Source organism: Trichomycterus rosablanca, chromosome 2 (genome assembly GCF_030014385.1).
Source record: "Trichomycterus rosablanca isolate fTriRos1 chromosome 2, fTriRos1.hap1, whole genome shotgun sequence".
In the NCBI taxonomy this organism is placed as follows: Eukaryota; Metazoa; Chordata; class Actinopteri; order Siluriformes; family Trichomycteridae; genus Trichomycterus; species Trichomycterus rosablanca.
In genome coordinates this window covers 4,183,237-4,202,848 of record NC_085989.1, presented here as the reverse complement: position 1 = coordinate 4,202,848, position 19,612 = coordinate 4,183,237, and the positions used below count along the sequence as shown (strand labels likewise).

At 39.5% G+C, this 19,612-nt stretch overlaps 1 protein-coding gene across 1 annotated transcript in view; it reads right to left on the bottom strand.

Moving 5' to 3' along the window:
- thsd7aa (thrombospondin, type I, domain containing 7Aa) overlaps positions 1–19,612 on the bottom strand; it is a 101,466-nt gene that overhangs the window by 3,569 nt on the left and 78,285 nt on the right. The window contains exons 15-27 of the mRNA XM_062989743.1: positions 18,944–18,949; positions 18,724–18,857; positions 18,478–18,631; positions 17,113–17,254; positions 16,907–17,022; positions 16,696–16,813; positions 12,325–12,470; positions 10,297–10,471; positions 6,712–6,885; positions 6,514–6,609; positions 4,159–4,241; positions 2,130–2,343; positions 835–922 (exon numbers count right to left, since the gene is read on the bottom strand). Of these exons, the coding sequence (XP_062845813.1) occupies positions 835–922; positions 2,130–2,343; positions 4,159–4,241; positions 6,514–6,609; positions 6,712–6,885; positions 10,297–10,471; positions 12,325–12,470; positions 16,696–16,813; positions 16,907–17,022; positions 17,113–17,254; positions 18,478–18,631; positions 18,724–18,857; positions 18,944–18,949 (1,646 nt within the window). The remainder of the gene's footprint in view (positions 1–834; positions 923–2,129; positions 2,344–4,158; positions 4,242–6,513; positions 6,610–6,711; positions 6,886–10,296; positions 10,472–12,324; positions 12,471–16,695; positions 16,814–16,906; positions 17,023–17,112; positions 17,255–18,477; positions 18,632–18,723; positions 18,858–18,943; positions 18,950–19,612) is intronic.

Below are 19,612 nucleotides of genomic sequence, written 5' to 3'. Positions count from 1 at the left end.
GATCTATCCATCCATCCATCCATCTATTTATCTAACCATCCATCCATCTATCCATCGATCGATCCATTTAAAGATCCATCCATCCATCTATCCATCCATCCATCCATCTATCTATCTATCTATCAATCTAACTAACTAACAATTTAAAGATCTATCCATCCATCCATCCATCCATCTATCTATCTATCTATCAATCTAACTAACTAACAATTTAAAGATCTATCCATCCATCCATCCATCCATCCATCCATCCATCCATCCATCCATCTATCTATCTATCTATCTATCTATCTATCGGACATGATCAGCCCTTGGTCACCCGACAACAATAATCACGTTCAAGATTCTTCTATTACATTATTATAAGTAACTTGTTTTTGTTTATTTATTTTTTTAATACTTGTCTTTTACCTTACCGGCTGCGTCAATGTGGAACAAAGACTCAGCAGCGCGCTGATCCTGGCTCACACTAATATAATATTGCGAACAGGTGAATCGAATTTGCGCTGATGAGCGCAGTGTCTCATGGGAAATGTAGTTTATTTAGGACTACAATATGTCGCCTTGCACTTCCGGTCTCTGAACTAAGTGGTGGAAAGTAAACATCAGTAATAGAAAGATATATAAATGTAGACGTCAGGACTAGAGCTAATTTAAACCTCAGGACTTAGGTCTGCACAGAAGCTACAATAATCTAGTCTAGCAATATACATTTCAGAACTAGAGAGCATTCAGATCATATTGTGATCTATTTATGTAGTCTTCACGTCTAGAACTGCATAAATAGATCAGAAATGCTACAGTGATCTTTGTGCAAAAGGAAAATGTTCTTACCAGGCTAAGTAAGTCATGGAGACGATGAACACGATCAGTACAAAAGCTCCTGCTGCCACACCATAAACCCACGTCTTCAACGTGCCATCTATACAAGACAATCAACACAGACAGATCAATACCAGCTGATAAATAAATAAAGCTTGTGTTCCTGCTGATCTTGCAAAAGATTTCTGTATTTACCATCGATTCACACAATCATCTATAATGATAAGTGAAAACCTATGGAGGCCACTGTGGCCCTGATAACACATAAAGTATATTGTTTTACATCCTTGTTTTGATGTGTGCCTTGCCACAATGTAATTTCAGTAATCTTCAGACAGTTCCTTGGGCTTCCTGTCTTGTCTTTGTCCTCACAATAAAGTGTAAATTGAGGGTCCTTAGAGACCCAGACTTTCCAAACTATATCCAGTATGTTCAAATTGCAATGGGTGGACTCCAGTTGAGTTCTGGACACAGCTCAAGAATGATTCAAGCAAACAGGATGCACCTGACCACAATTTGAAATGCCACTGGGTCTGAATTCTTTTGTGAATAAAAGATTTTGTAGTTTATCATTATGGGTGATAGAAATGTAGATTGATGGGCAAAAATGCCAAATCTATTCATTTAAAATAAATCCATAACACAGTAAAGTGTGCAAAACATCAAGTGGTCTGAATACTTTTTGAATCCACTGTGTATATATCCACTTAATGCACATTCTAGCACTCTGGTGTAGAAATGGATCAAATTTCAATCCCCAGGTTGGGCGGTCCGGTCCTTTCTGTGTGTAGTTTGCATGTTCTCCTTGTGTCTGAGTGGGTTACCTCCGGGGGCTCCGGTTTTCTCCCACAGTCCAAAGACGTGTTTGACATTAAACTTGTGAACTGATGAATCTTGTGTAACCAGTAACTACATGTCCTGTCATGAATGTAACCACAATGTGTAAAACATGAAGTTAAAATCCTAATAAATAAATAAATAAATACTATATTTACACCTAAACTGATATTCATACTAGTGACAGGGTTAAAAGATGTAATTAGGTGTGACATCACATGTTTAGATGTTTGGACAGTGCTGTAGATAATGTGTTGCAAACTACAGTTAAATAGTCTTGTGATTTCTGTTATTCTATTATTATTTCTATTATTTCTGCAACTGTTTCCTGTCTGTGACAGTTGACAATTGAAACAGTTCTTTGTCCATTAAGTAAATAAAAAATAGCTTTATATTTACTGCATTCAATTTTAAGCAGTTTACAAAGCACCTGGGTTCAGTCTGACTGCCAAATTATGGTTGAGAAGTACCTGGTGCGAAAGGTTGAAGGTACCAGGTTCGCCCGGAACGCCCTGGGAAGCTGTCACTGGGTTGTGTGGGGCTCATGGCTATGATAGTCTTCACATCAACCCTGCTGTCTCCTGCAGTGGGAATTTCCAGCACTGGGATCAGAGTGCACTGGTCCAGCACTCCATCCGATGTCATCACCTCAGTGTAGCCCTCCTCGCACCCACACACGCCGGCCTGTAGGGGGCAGAAACACTCCAGTTATACACAGAACAAGGATTCTATTATGAAAAACGTGTAAATAATAATCAAAAATAGTAAATGATAACTAAATAAGAGCAGTCTAGGAGTTTTATTCTTTTTTTTTTAAGATTCCACATACTTTTTGTGTCCAAAAGTCTTTATAATTGTACATTTATTTATATGGTTATTGTATGTTTTAGGTCAAAACTAAACCATATAGCAACACTTCTATTTAGCAACTATTCTTTACATTTGATGTTATAAAATGTTCTATAGTTTGGTTGCATAATCGAATAATTTCTTGTAGGTGACTATAATTGTCCATTGTTGATAATTTAACATTGGACTGACAGGTGAAGTGGACTGATGAGAACAGTTGTCTTTTATTAAACATAATGGTGTCTTATGTATGCTTGTTGGATGTACAGCACTTTGATCAATGTAAGTTGTTTTAAAACCGTATAGTTGCAACAACTATTGCTGTTGAATTTGTAACTTCTAAATTCTAATAACATTTCTGTGGAATATTCTATGAATATCTGGGAATATCTCAGAAAATCCCACAATTCGTTATTAAAATTTTTCTTACAGTTTCATGTTTTGCCACTGCTTTATCCTGGTCAGAGTCATGGTGGGTCCAGTTTCCATGGAATCACATAGCACAATGCAGGAACGCAGTAACGTCCTGAACAGTGCACCAATCCATCGCAGGGTCATTGGATAGCTGGATTAGCTGTCCAGTCCTGGTCATTTTATTTTTACTGCATTTCTTGTCTCTGTGTTCTTCCTAGTACGGTTAAAGATGTGTCTGAGTATTCATATGAGTGTAAATGTATTTGTGTGGGTGTTAGGCGAGAATAATCCCAGCATGTGTTTTTAAGATGAGATTTGTCTGCCTGCACTGCACGTCTCTATGAATATACACTTATACTTAAGTGTGTGTGTGTGTGTGTGTGTGTTTTCTTTGCCTTGCCTGCAGTTAGCAGGGGGTTTGGTATTCCCTCAGCAATCTCTGATAATGACTCTCAGTGCAGACTCAGTGTCGGATCAGTACACACCCATGAGAGAACAGAACTGAATCTCCAAAGCAGCAAATCAAATGAGCAGAGGCTCAGTTCCGATTCACACCCACAATAATTTCATTAATAATGCACAACTGGGGATTAACCATACTGATTGAGAGCTCCATCACATCTACTGCTGCACGAACAGCTGGTTTACACCTTACTTGTCTGTATGAGAGTGTATGAGATTGTTTAAAAAATATATTGTCTAACTAGCACACACCCCCTTCTACATGTGTAAAATTATCAGGTTATTCTCAGACAGGTGTGAAGTGACCATTCGCTTCTTTTAAATAACCCAGGGTTTGATTTTCATGGAGAAACTTTCAAATGCATGAAATCCATAAATGTACCTTCAAATTGTTGGATATTCTGCACAACCACTACTATCAGGATCATTTTATCAAGCATACAGCTTTGTCAGATCCAAGGCAAGACTGGTAGTAGTAGATTATACATAAAGATATATTCAAAACAAGCCAACAAGACAAATCCACAAAAACACACACCCACACACACCTCAGTACATTATAAATATTTCAGCTATGCCAGAAACTTTAACTAGTCTAGTTTTACCACAGTTTCCCATGGCTTTGGAATAGTGTGTCCAGCAAGCTCCTGGTCAAGTGTCCACATACGTTTGGCCATATACTGTATGTCAAACATATATATCTAGTGGAAATGCATACACATTGTAGTACATACACACTCAAACAAACACACACACACACACTCAGATACCAACCTCAGTGCAGTATGAGCGAGATTTGGTGCAGGGGGGGTCACATGACCTGTCGGACATGGGTTCAGTTGTCGCCAGACATCCACCTATAGGACGTGATCAAATGTTAGTATTTTATACTGTACAAGGCTGTAGTTCACCCACAACCCAAAAACAGTGTTTTGAAAAAGTAATCACCCCCTCATTTGATTGTGCAGAATTAATGATTTCTGTTCATTTATTAAAATTATACCATTACAAATATAAACATTATTTATTTATTCAACAAACAAAGTCATCCAAAACACATAGAACCTGCATAGAGCCATTATGAAAAAGTAATTCCGCCCTTGGTAAATCAATCAACTAGTTCACCAAAGGTAGATTTAAAAAATGTAATCTTCTATAGAATAAAGACCTTACCACCTGTCAAACATGCAGTGGTAATGTGATGGTGTAGGTTAAATAAGGTGCAATTACTGTTTCACACCAACATACATTTCTATTTTTATTGCCTCTGTTATGTAGGGAAGGTCACGTTTGGCTTTCTTTACCTCCAGCTCAGCTCATTTTGCACCTATGCTAAAACACCCCCTGATATTAACTGCATGGTCACACCTCAGACCCTCACGCTGCACATGCATTACCATTCATTCATCATTCCTCTGACTGCATGAACGAAGACGCGGCCAGAATAAATAACAAGATACTGAAACTCTGCAGTCAGTCCCTCATGAATACGTTTCTATACAGTGGACCTGCATGCAATTAAAATAAATCTCACAACAGGATGCTCAGGAATTCCACCACAAGGACAAAAGAGATGTGAAGAATATGCACAGCCATTCTCCATGAGCTATGGCCTAAAGGAGAATCCAATAGTCCTGTGAATTGACAGCCAGAGGGCTATAAAACCCCTGTGTGTCTGATCTCTGATGGCTCTTCTCCATGACAGATTTCTTGTCGTAGCCAAATTTGGAAGCATCTGCAGCAGTTGCTGCTCTATTCTTCTTTCCTCAAGGCAATGCTTCATACTACCAACACATTAGTAATGAGCTGTATTTGTGTTTGTGCTGGAGGAGTGTTGCAGAATTTGAAGTATCAGCAAACATGTTTACTTATTATAAACTCTGTGATGAATATTCATGAAGTCCCACATCTCAAAACAGCACATGAATATTCAACACTGAGCATTTGTGGTTTGAGAGTAAATGGGTGGGGTGCAGGATGCTATGATGTAGCTGCCCGGTGAAAGTGCTTTAATTTAAATGGTCTATCAAATTGAGAATACATGACTTAACCATTGACATTAATTAAAAGTAATATGTTATTATATGCAGTATAACTTACCAAAGGACCCAACAAAATATAGGCACACATAGACTAAACACTGGACACTTGCTATTCATCTGACCTGCTAATTTATTATTTGTCCTCCTCTGGCTTCTAAAAGTGCTACATACAGTGAACACGCTTTTTAGATTACATAGCCAAATTGACACCCCACAGAAACACAGACAGTTTTAGAGAGGGATTAAATCAGAGAGTGACATTGTCACGGATTAAAAGCTCAAACCGTGACAGTAATCAAAATAAACCCTGCTAGCCAGCTCTAGTCTGACAGCTAGTAAAAGCTCCTATTATTGTATTCTTACAACCTGTCACACTCAATACTTATAAATTCTGTGCAGTATGAAAAATAAGCAATGAAGTTCAGACAGAGCTGGCAAATCACAGCATATTAATCGTCTTCTAGTCTTGTGAAAATTGGAAGCACTTGATGTGTAAACCTGTTTTTATTATTTCAAAACCTGAATGTAATACATTAAGAAACATACCAGTGTGTTTCAATAAGTGGTATGTGCATGAAAAGTGTACTTAATCCTAGAGATTTTTACTATTTGTACATGCTATATTTGACAGAGTAAATGGTTTCAGATCCTCAAAGAAAACAGAATATTCACAACTAGGAGGTTGGCAGATGCTTTTATCCAGATACAGGATACAGTCAAAGCAACTGAGGGCTGAGAACTCTAAGCCCTAACAGCTTGGCAGTGGTGGGACTTAAACGAAACTTCTAAGCAAGAGCCCAGTACCCTAAACACTCAGTACTTCATTGAAATATCAAATTCCCTGTTTACATTTAGGTATTTAGCAGATTCACATATTCAAAGTGGGTTGCACAGTAGCTCGGTGGGTAGCGCTGTTGACTCAAGTATGAAAAAATAGAATAAATTACGAAGGGTCATTTACTTTTTCACATAACTAAATATCCCATGTTTATACTTACTGTATATGTTTAGAGTTACTAATATCCCAATATAAATAACACAGTATTTGACTAGTATATAAAACTTAGAAGCATGATGAAGGATGCACCTGTGACGTTTAACCCGTCTGAACGTTGACACCACACCAGACGTGAAGAGCCACTCCAAGGTCCGGTCATCCATTTATACCCATAACAGTGGCCCTCTGGTGGAGGATACAGAGCAGTACAGAGGATTTAATACACACTAGCTTTAACAAAAATACACACATTTATGAGAAAGCTGAGACGGACTTCTGCTACATTACCTGTGCATGGTCGGCTCTCCCATTCCTGATCTGGACACTGTTCCAGGTTCTCCGGTTCTTCGGCGAGTGTAGCTCGAGATCGGACCTGTACTGACCCGAATCCGAGATCCTCTCCACCTACACAGCTCTGCTGACATGCACTCCATGCCGTCCACTCTGTCAGATAACATTCACCTGCAAACACACATAGTTTAAGTAGATCTGGTCAATTATTTAGCTCATTTAAAGCAATATACACCTTGTTTCTACTTACACTGTATGGTGAAAAGTATTTGGACACCTGACCATGAGCTTGTTGGACTTCCCATTTAAGATTATATTAAAATAGAATGACCTCTATGTGATCTTTTCAGCTATAACATCAACCATTCTTCTAGGAAGGCTTCTCACAAAACAAGTAGCTCATAAACATCTCAACTGATGTTCTAGATCATTCCAGAGCTGTTCGGTGGGGCTGAGGTCAGGGCTCTGTACAGGACACTGGAGTTTCTTTAAACTAAGCTTTTTTCATGTCTTTATAGACCTGTGCACAGTGGCATAGTCATGCTGGAATAGGATAGGGCCTTCCCTAATCTGTTTCTGTAAGCACATTACTTTTTTATATAAATGATTTATTACACTTGTTAGTATTTTTTGTGGCGGAAACATATGAATTTAATAATTAGAAGGGGTGTCCCAATACTTTTGTCCATATATTGTATTTGAGATGCTCTGCTAGGGCGTATTGGATTTTTTATATGGTGGGTATAGCTTATAAAATGGCCAATAAATATACACACGTCAATGTATACACAGTACTGTGTATATACAATATTTATTGTGGCAGCTATTGTGTGAGCGCAGCAGATGTACTACTACAATGAGTTAACAAGAAATCAAGGACTAGCTGACAGTAAATACAGAAATAAAATAAAATGTGAGTTGTAATATCCATAAAGGCCACTGCTAGAAGAACTATAAACCCTGGAGTGGTGTTTTATTCATTGAAAGTCCATGAGAGTTGATTTTTGCAGTAATGCTTCCACCTGAACTTGACTGTGGATTTCATCATGCAGGCTGAATACAAAATTAGCATGAACTGAGTCAGACTGTCCTACAGTGATGGACATCCAGAATCAGGAATATATTTATATTCTGACTGATAAGAGTTTGGGAAAGGCTCTAGCGGTAAACAAATCTATTAAAATATAGACACCCTTGGTGTGGAGGAGCATCACAGAGCCTTTAGCTCAACTATAGTGAACCTATTTAGGCTGAATCGGAATGTTTAATGTACAAAAACTCCCACAGACAAATGTCAAAATCTTAAAAAAAGCCCTCTCATATGCCATAGCAGGGGAGGTGGCTGTGCCCCCGGAATGGGTAAGGGGGGAAATTATTTAGAAAATGATGTCGAACTTCATGATCAATTGCCCACATATGGTACTTTTGGTTATAAGGTGTATGTGTGTGTGTGTGGCTGTGTGTGTTTGTCTGTGTTTGCTAACAGTGCCAGGCACCTGTCACCTCACTATGGACACCATCCCAGGACAGCTGGGATGATATTTGCATAAGGTTTCAGGCAGTAAGTGGAGCATATAATGGGATTTCTATATGATTAGGGGTGGGGGATCAAGGGGTCTTACTATTAGTGGTGTCTGCTTGTGCTCAGCGCTTTAGGTTTGGGAAACTAATGTGTTTTGTCTTTGGGAGATATGTGATAATGTGTGGTTCTAATGTGGCAGGGCATGTGATAGTTTTTGTACAGCATTTGTAAAATGAAGCATCAGGAGGTGTGAAAACTGGTGAATATTTGGTTTCCTATCGGTTTACCTTCAATATTACACTGATATGCATTACATATAACCAGTTTATTTCCCTCATAACATGCATTTATTGTAGTTTTTTCTGCCAAAAGTACATAGAAACCTGATCATGAGCTTGCTGGGCAAAGCCTTGGTCGTTAATATGGAGCTGCCCTTCGATTTGTGGCTACAATAGCCTGAACTCTTCTGGGAGGGCTTTCATCAACATTTTGGAGATTGTCTGTCAGAATCTAGTGCTGCTGTGTGCAAATGGTCACTAGAACACCAAAACAAATATCCATCACTAGTGCTGTAATTTTGTATCGCACATGTAACCATATATTTAAATGCTCCAATCCCAAACCATGAGGTCTCAGTTTCCCTAGTGAACAGTGAGCTCTGAACTCTATGGCGAACACAGCACAGATGCAGAGTGGATATCACGCTGTCTTCTCTTTGCAAGCACACCATTAATAATCAATGTTTCCTCCTTTGTCTTGCACATTCAGATGCACACGGATGCTTATGAATCATTACAGTCACATCCCACGCTGCAAAAATCTGTCACAGCTCTTTTTCAAGTCATAACATTGTAATATATGTGTCACACAGACCAACGGCATCTAAGAATTGAGAAATGTTTTGTGTCATAGCACTTTCTAATGATATTACATCATGCTTAAAGATCCGATATGCACAACGTGCCAAACGAGACTCCAGCCCCTGTATGTTTGACCTTTTAAAACCACATTTAGTGCTTACTGGTTGAGAATGTAAAGCAGTCAGCCATACAATGTCTACAAGCAAACACCAGACTGAGAATGGTTCAGACTGATGAGCCATGTGACACTCAACATGCCACCATCCAAAGATGTACAGAGATGTCTACTTTAGATTGCTGCAAAGGTTCTATGATTTGTGGCAACAGTTATAAAAATAATCTTTCTGCCGCTCAGGTGGTACAGTGGTAAAGTACGCTAGCGCACCAGAGTTGGGGTTTCTAATACATCGTATCGAATCTCAGCTCTGCCTTCTGACTGGGCTGGGTGGCAGCATGAACAACGACTGGCTGTTGTTCAGGGTTAGAAGTAAAAAGTCGGATCATAGGTCCTCATAACTGGTGCACCTGCGGCCCCTGCTGGCTGACTGATGGCACCTGCACAAAGCTGAGGAATAATGCTGATGCGTGTGGCCCTCCGTACACAGTGCCCGTCGGTGTATGAACTTGACTCGTGTAGGTGAAAAATGCATCCTGTACTGACTGTACGTGCCGGAGGGGGCGTATGTCAGTTGAGAGGCGTCGTCAGTCAGCGGTGAAGGGTCGAATCAGTATAGAGGACGCATTCAGGGTAATTGGACATGACTAGATTAGGGGAGAAAATTGGGGGGAAAAAGTGGGGGAAATTATTTAAAAAAAATAATAATAATAATAATCTTTCCTCTCCCGGTATGACTGTGTCTCTGTGCACAAGTGTAGCAAGGTCCAGAAAAACATAAGTCCGAAAACCTAAATGATTAATTGATATGAGCTGAATTTAATTGTTAATTGCCAGGCATTCTAGTCCTAAAAAGTGATGTTCGGCTTTTAAAAGGGCTGAATGTAATCAAGCCTGGGTAAGTATAACTGAACCCAATTATTAATTACATTTGGTTAATTTGTTAGTCATACTTTTAAAGACTTCAATTAAATGTATTAATTGAATTAAATTGAAAGCTTAACAGCATTTAAATTTACTGCATGTTTAATTCATCTAGTGTCTTCGCATCCTCTGCACATGTTTATGTGTGTAGCAGGCATTACCTGGGCATGGCACAGTGCAGGCTTCCTCCAGAATGATCTGTTTATCTCCATCTACAGTCTGCTCCAGATCTCCGCACAGTTCCTCGTCCACCATGCTTCCCCCGTTGTTACCAGAGTTGTCCGAAACAAAGCAGGACACGTTTCTGAAGCGCAGACCCTCTCCACACCGAGCGCCCTGCACACAACACAGCCATAAATACTTCAATCCATCACTCACAAACATTTACTTACTTTTACCAAGGGATGGTTTAGACCTGCTTGTCCACCCACAGGTTTTTGGAAAGTGAAAGGAAACCAAAGTAACTGAATAAAAATCCCTGCATACTAGGGAAGGACTGTCAATTCATCTTCTGCATGTTCCTGCATGTTAATGGGGACCTGGAATACCCAATGGAAACTGCTATGATCACGGGAAGAAGATATTGAACTGAATCCATTCAGGCTTCCTAAAACCTTGGTGCTATTCATAAACCGGCCCACGTTTGCACCAGTTTTTATTGGAACCAAGGATGCATCATTAACTCAGGATGTCGTCAGTGGTTGTGCTGAAAAACCTATTATTTTTTTTACTCCAGGTTCAGGAACTGATTGTTTTTGGTGAAAATTCACCAAACAGTTTAAAAATAGGTGCACAACTTGGAACGAAACCTGTTCAACGTTGGTCAGAAAGGGCTAATAAACAGTGACTGGAGGCAAGGATGGAACCTAGGTTTCGTGGACCCATATTGATGTGCTGCACCCGCTCTACCAGCCTAGCCCTAAAGCCTTCAAAAGTTAAATAGTTCACTCTGAAATTAAGAATCTACACTTAAGCCTCTTAGAGATACAGCAAATAGGGTGTCATTATCCACTTCTCCAGGAAGCCCACTGTGCCATGAATGTGCCATGAAACAGCTCAGTTTGATGTGAATTTCATTTTTTTTACTTCTTTCATCTTTTCACCTCTGCTTAATATCCTTCAGAAAGCAAGTGAGGCAGTGTGGCAGGATTTGAGCCTCATTGTCAGAAAGCGAGGCATGAACTCGGGCAGCGGAGAACAAAGAGCCAAGTAAATATTTTCAGCACGGTGACAGGGGCGCGTGGCACCACTCAGAGCTGGCAGACAATAAAGGGAGAGGGGGTGAAACAGGGACAGAAGGAGCAAGGCACGGTGATTCCTTCATGTTGTCTTTAATTAAACCCCCCAAAGACTCCACAGTGCCGTCACATGACAACTGGGGCGAGACAGTAAAAATGCAAACGAACCAAAGAGGAAAAACAAGGAACGAATCAGACAGGATGTAGGTGAATGAAGTGAGGGGCTGTTGGCAGGGTCGGCTCGAGACAAAGGATGTTTAAGGCTAGATTTTACATTTTTAATAAAATACTTCATATGTCATTAATGTATACATAGATTCATTCATTAATCACCTCATTCTCAGTAAACGTTTAATCCTGGTCAGGTTCTTGGTAAATGTGGATCTTATCCTTGTAACAATCTTTGGGAGAGAATTTTGTCTTGTTGCTTCATCACTTGGAGATTCAATTTTGTATGTTTGCATGGGATACTGATCTCTTTACATCATGCATCACATGCATACATCACAGCAAGAACGCTTTGGTTTAATTCCTTGGCTAGACAGCCAGGGTCATTTCTGTGTTGAGTTTGCATGTTTGTTTTCCTCAGGATGCTCCAGTTTCCTACCACAGGTCCAAAGACATTCAATCAGGTCAGTTGGAGTGTGTCCGCCATGTGATAGACTGGGGTTTCCTGCCTTTTCCCCATTTAATCTGACCCACCATGACCCTGATTGAGATAAAGTGGTGGTAAAACAGACAACGAGCAAATAAATGGATGAATCATGTAACTGAATGAGGCAGCTCTGGCAAAGGTTGAAATCTGCTGAACTGACTATTTGGTGAGGTTCCATTCTAAGACAAAGCCATAATAAAGGCCATGATCTCTGCAGCATGATCAATTCTGACTCCAATAACCCAGAACAACCTTACCAACTGAGTTAATGGGATCAACATGAAGTGTATCCTGACCTCAACTTTACATGGAGACCAGACACTGTATCTCCAGCTGTAGCATGGTTTAACAGGACATGGCTTCCACTGCTCCAGCTGAGAGAGACAGGGACGTCCATCACCCTGAGATGCCTGGATCACTGTCCGTTGCCTCCACAGCTTCCCTACGAAATGAAAGACACATTCACCAGAGATTCAGGTAATGGACAGCACACAGAGATGCATACTGGATGGTTGTAGCTCAGGGGTTATGGCTGAGGGTTTAACATTAGGGTTCCAACTCTGAAGCAAGGTTTTTTTTTCTTTTATGGCAGCCTCTAAGCTCATGGCATTATAAAGCTTGCTTCACAGTGAACAGTGTCACCTGTGTTCCAGCTGCTTAATTTATAAAGGATCTGTTTCTGGTTTCAGCATAAGGTGACAGTTTGGGTTTTCCAGACTTCTGTTCCTTGTACTTTTTAATATGTACAGTCAAGCTAGCCCTATTTATGTGGACACTGTGAAGTCACTAGCTTTAGTCAATCAACGTGGAATAAGCAAGCCATGCCACAAAGTTAAATAATATTATATTTTATAAGTTTTTACACCACCAAATTAATCAAAAATTGTTCACTTAAGCTGCTGTTTGTCTTTCTACCCAGCAGATCACAAAAAGCTCCTATTTTAAAAATAAATGTTCTCTTTTTTGACAGAAAAGTATGTATGATAATTCAGCCACAAAAAGCAATCGACTTGAACTTTAAGGATAAAAAAGTTTGGTTCTTTTTTAAAGTTCATGCTCAGACTGAATCACGCATTAAGAGCTTTTACTGTAAGGGAAGTGTTTCGTATTACACATTCTATCACAGCTTGATACTCAGCGCTCAACTGAAGTGTATCCTGAACCGAGAACACCAATCATTTTAATCTCCTGCACATAACCAGCTCAGTGGATTCATTTCCCTTCCCTATCTTACGTCAGTGCCTGGAAATTCGTTCAAAATATACTAAATCATCAATGACATCCAATTTGACTTTAAAAGACGTGGGATAGGAAGATAAGAGCAGCATCGTCTTATAGCCCAGATTTATCCCCGCTGTTGAAGAGTGGCACCCAGGGGACATTTGCAATTAAGCTATAATGATCAGTTGCTCTCTCAGGGGAGTTTACTTGATTTTACACCCACTACAAATTTCATCAGGATAATGATCTTACATGGTGGGCTGAAGCATTACACAAGGCAAAAACACTGGAATCTTTACCCAACTGAATATAGGTGCTTCGTACAGTGCCTTTGATGGCACAATTTTATCATTTAATTATTAATTATTTATTTTTGTCATCTGCTTAGTCCTGGACAGGATCACAGACCCAGCACCACCTGAAAATTCTTGATGTAATGCGGGAGCGCCAATCCCTGTCAGCACTACATACTCAATGCTTATTGAACACCTTTGGGATGAATTAACATGTCGATTGCAAGGCAGGTCTTCACATCCAACATCAGTGCCTGACCATGCAAATGATCTGTCAACTAAAAAGGCACAAATTCCCATTGACAAACTGCACTGGTGATTATCTTTGTTTCATATACATAACGGTAAGCCATCCTGACAGCTTGTCAATCAAAAGGTATATTTATTTTTCTATTGTCATAAGAAATTTGTGCTTTTGCTGTACCAGCGCTTCCACCAAACCTGGCAAACCCTGGATAATTTTCTAAAGATAAATTAGCCAAAATTAAGACATATCCAAAAAAAACTTGCTGTAGCATCTGCCCAGTTTGGCTCAACCAAGTGTGAAACAAGGGTGTGAATTCTTGTGAATTATGTTTTTAGATAGCGTTTTGTTTTCTTTTTTGGTTTATACTCAAAAAGAAAATGCTTGGAGGCTGTATACTTTTTGAAAGTACTAAGTGATACATGATGTACTGACCCAGTACCGTTCCAGGTTATATATCGTTCAATTTCCCACTGAGCTCAGAGTACAAGTCGCTGCCATTCAGCTCACAAATGGTAAAAGCGCTAAAGGGTGAGTTCTTACTCTCACTATGTCGACACACAACCATCCGTCTTCCTCTAATGTTAGCATCCAAAGGTCACCTGGTCCAACACAGCCAATTAGCCTGCTCTGCTTGAAGCCCTGACATCTGACTCGCTCATGTTTAGAAGAATGTCTTAATGGCTCTGCACTAAATACAAATCCTGTGCTCTTGCAGGCACAGAACCATAGAGACATTATCTTGAGTTGTTCTTTAATGAGACTGATTGCTGACTGCCCTGTGGGGGCAAAACACGACGCTCCTTAATGTCGAAGGCGATCAGAGGGTATCGCATCAATGCACTGCCTTCCAGCAAGGCAAAGGATTTGCCAGTGCATCTTCTCCACAGGCTTGTATCATATTTCATCTTCATTCCCATGGAGACGCTTTGGAGACGCTCTTACGTTTTGTGCTTATTGAGTCTTCGTTGTGAATTTTGCTGCACTTTCTAATGTGCTAATTAGTGACATACAATACATGGCCAAAAGTATGTGGACACCCTGTCTAATTATTAACTGTAGGTGTTCTATCCACATCTTTTGCTAAAAGATTTATCCAATCAATTATATATAATAAGTGAGGTCTGATTAATGCTTTTAGTTTTGGAGAGGAATTTTCAACAAGCTCTGTGCACTTATTCTACCAGTTGTTTAATCCTACGTTTAGACTGGCAGTGATTTTTTTGCCTCGTCACCCGAATCGCTGATTGCTCATCGCCCTGTGTTCACACCGGAAGCATCGTCATTGCATGTGGGTTTGGTTGGCATGATTTAATTGACACCAAGCATGACAGTGCAGCATACTTTACTGGCTAGTAGCTACAGAGCGTATAGAAACAAATCAGGTTCCTTCACAGCCATCTAGGAACCAAAAATGGAGCGTACCATTTTACAGTGGTAGAGATAATGCGCATACTGCTCTGCTCAGTGCTAATTTCTTATCGGTAATCACCACATCTCTTCATATAATTCGCATAAAGCTAAACTTTGCTCGACTTTTCATATCACCAACTCTGCCAGTCTTATTGTAGGGTAACATAGCTGTTTTGGGCTTAATACTATTCCTTTTATAACCAAACATCTTTCTAACACAATGCCAAAATCTGTCAGATCAGTCAGAAAAGCATAATTTTTCCCCCCAGGCTCCTTCCAGATTTGCCTCTGGTGTTGGTGCATTATACATCTGTATGTTGCCCGTGTGCCAAACAGTTCAGGGAACATCAGGGGGGCGCTGGTCTACTGGGCAGAAAATTCAACACCAGCTGTCTCCATACAGCAATTGGCCATTTAAAAAGGAATTTACTTGGGTGATTTCTGCTCTCAGTTGGACGCACTGTGTGTGGTTTTCTGATTCATGATCTGATAATAGAACAAATCATGCATGTCCTTTACTGACAGGTGTCTGATTTTACCCATTATCGTCTTGGTGCAAATGGAGTTCCAGTCACCATGAGCTGTGGTTTATCTGCTTGGCAAGCTTTTTCTTTAAGAAAATCATCCCGCCTGGGGACAGATTATGGTGCCACTAAAGCTTTGCCAGTGCAGGTGTTTCACAGAGGCAGTGATTGCTCTGTCTCTCCGCTTCCTGTAGTCAAGTGGTTCCTGACGCCCCAGGCACAGAGGCATAAAGGACTCACAATCAATCATCTAAATACACTAGGAGGTCTCATCCTCTGTTTTTCTTATAACAAAACCATCATTTCACGAAACAGCTCGGGTTGCAGTTACAGTTAAAGTTGGGATTTTAATCATGGCTGCAACTTTTCTTTTTCTGTAACTTAATAAGTAAAATCTGAAAACTGAAACTGAGAATTTGGTGTAGTGTTGTTACAATCTTATAATGTTATTTAAACTTGTAGCATGGCTTTCTAAGTTCTTTTAGTGATTGTGATTGATACCCTTTAGAGCTTTGTAGCCATTTAAATAAGACTAGTTTAACAGCATTAGAAAGGTAGACTGGAATCTTTTTACAAAGGACAAAAAGAAAGCCCAAACCAAATGTGACTGGACATTCAAATATAATCCAAATGTCAACCAAAAAGTAAAACCTAAAAAACTGAATAAGTGGCTGCTGTCTACACATAAAAGCAACTTGCATTCTTTGTTCAAACCTGGCAAAGGTTTGAAAAGTACCATCCACATACTTTATAAAGGTGCAGTCAAACTATTCCTGTTAATATAGGCACTTGGAAATCACCAGCTGCATTTCATAATCAATGAGGAACAATTAAGACATCATGCAACAAAGGTCAATGATATTGAACTCTGTACACTATTAATTAGAGTCAATTCTAAGAGTTGAAGTACATTATATTGTCTAAAGGTAAGTGAACACCTAACCATGACATCCTTATTAGACATCCGTTTACCTGAAAGGCCACATGTATGGGAGCACTCAGACCAGGAAGACCAGTCAGACATCTGACAGTTTATGGGACACTCAACCACACAAGATGCATTCATCTGCCACTTCCTCTCCAGATCAAGCTGAAACAAAAACATATTTTAGTAATGTAGAATAAAACCGATAATTTTAAATAATGTAACAGTATACAGTATCTACAGATTATAGTATCATACCTCTTCACAGAATTTGAGGTCGACGGATTTTCCATCACTGCGCACACAGTCCAGCATGCGTGTTTTAAATCCACTTCCACATACAGCTCGTTCACTCAGCTGGCATGTACTCCAGTCTGAAAAATCAACACAAAAAGCTCTTATATTTATAAATCTGTATTTTTATTATCGTCTGCAAGATACCAATACCAAGTACAAATAATTACCTGTGATATTGTAGGAGTAGTGAAAGCAGTTGGTGTTGAGAGTGCAGGGCTCTTTTTCGGTTGTAGAAGGGCACTGCTTGGATTCGCCAGGCTGTCGGATAGGAATGGCAGTCCTTTCTCGGCTGTTACTCACACTGCATGGCTAATTACAAAAATTATTACAAAAAGTGAATTAAACATTTAGTGACAACACAGAGAACAAATGACTTCAGCTACCATTAACATTAAAGGTAATAAAATCTATAGAGTAGTGGAGTACTAACAGCTTCTCAACTGCAAAAAAAGCTGACTGCAGTTTCTGCATGCTAATAGGTAATGGTGTGGAACAGTGTAGTGGGAATAAATATTTCTCTGATGGAACCATTAAACCATTAAATGAGTAAGTTTAAGAGAGCTTAAATATTTGGACTGTATTGCAATAAACACTATTAAATCATACATTTAATGAGAAAGTAGAGAAAATCTTAATTAATTTGGAAGAACTTTACAGTAGTTGGAGCTTTAAACAATGCTAGTACTAACTAAAGATATTTGCTGATGTCTGAGGTTTGATTTGGAGGTTATCCTGCAATTCCTTCTATTTCTGGCTCTGTGGTAATTAATGTCTTTTTGGCTTTGCCCAGAAGCACATTTGATGTGACAGAACAACTCGGTTTTTTTTACACAAGGCTAAGCCACAGAAAGTTGTCTGCACATCGCTGATCTGCATTAGTGCTGCTGCCGGAGCGCTGATGAATCCGAAAGGCATGACTTTAAATTGGTACATTTTCACTACCCACTCAATGGGAGAATGAAAAAATGGAGATAAGTTGAAGCTAAAAAATAGGCTCTGTGCTCACCAGAGCTTGTAAAATCAAAGGTTCATATTATGGTTTAAGGATAAATAGTGTGAGTTTTTAGAATTTCTATAATGCATCGTGTGTGATTTTATGTACAGTTAGACCGTGCATTAAATATACTGACTAAAGATACATTAAAGATTCTGCTGTACTTCTGTAAAAGTAGAAATTATTCATTCTTATAATGCAAATGGTAATAAACTGTTTAAATAAGTTTTGTGTTCCAAACTAGAGTGTTTTATAGCTTTCTTCACAGTTTTATGTCATTACATCATAGCATGTACTAAACAGGATGTCAAAGTCTTATCAATGCTGATTATTCTGGAGGTAAGTGATTTGGGACACAACCCTTATTTTATGGTTTAACATAAACAACCTAAACTGCTTAGTAGAAAAAACATATTCTTTATAATACATTGTATAACAAATATATTTTAGATTAATATGGTAAGACATTGTTATATTGTAGATACTGTTCCTTTCATAAGACCAATTAATTATCTTATTAATTAATGAATTTTCTCACAAGTGTGCATCTACTCCAGGCGCTCCAATCAGACAGGACGCAGTCCTCTGGACAGGGCAACTTGCTCTCTCTGGCTCCTAGAGGCATCTCTTCTGGGTCACAAAGGTAGTCCTCCACTGGGTCTGAAGGTCCATCTATTGTATTCTGCATGCACCTTCAAAGGAAAAAAATGGATTTTTATTAATGCCTGAATTTGCTTATGATATAATGTTTCATGTAGAATGAAGGATGTTTGGTTTGTTTTACCTAACTTTCCTGGTCTGCACGCCCTCCCCACAGTTCTCCTTCAGGTCCACATTGCTAACTTTCCAAACGCTCCAAGGTTCGGCTACCCAAACATACTGCCCACAGTCACTCTGACATGGTACAACCTCGTAGACCTGTTAGGACATTACAAACACTTTAGCACCAGTGTACAAACAGTAACCAAACAGCAGTTATTAAAGACTGCAAATGTACAACTCACCTGAGCCTGTGTGTGAGTCCCATGGTCAGATAAAGAAACAAAGAAAACAGACAAACATTAAAATGTTTATGGATTTAGGTCTTTAAAAAGCCATTATTTTCTCTTTACCCCCTTTCACATATGTGGTTTTACCATGGATGGTACTACTGGTAGTGTCTGGTCTTGGGTCCTGGGGCCTGGTTTTGAACCTTGTCTAGGGTTACTGTCTGTAATGGATTTGGTATGCATTTTCCATGTTCATGTGGGTTTTCATGTGTACTTTAGTTCCATCACCTCTGAAAACATGGTTGTAGGGAGGCTGGCTATTTTTTCCCTACTAGATAAGGCTAAATAAGCAAATGGGTAAGTGTGTAATGCTCTGCTATAAATGTGTGTCCTCTTCCATAGTGGCACAACATGGGTCCTGAGAACCTAAGTTAAATCCTCATTTCCAATCACTGTCTGTGAGGAGATTGGCATGTTCACCTCCTGTCTGGGTGTTTTTTCCAGATTCTCTCATTTCTTTTCCTTGCACATCTAAAACATGCAGTAGAAGAACTTGTTGCTTAAGTGAGTGCATTTGTAAGTGATTGAAGCCCTGTGATGGGTTGACACCCAGTCCAAAGTGTATTCCTGCATTCAACCCAGTGTTTTCCAGTGGCACCAGACCCACCCAGACCAGGATTTTAT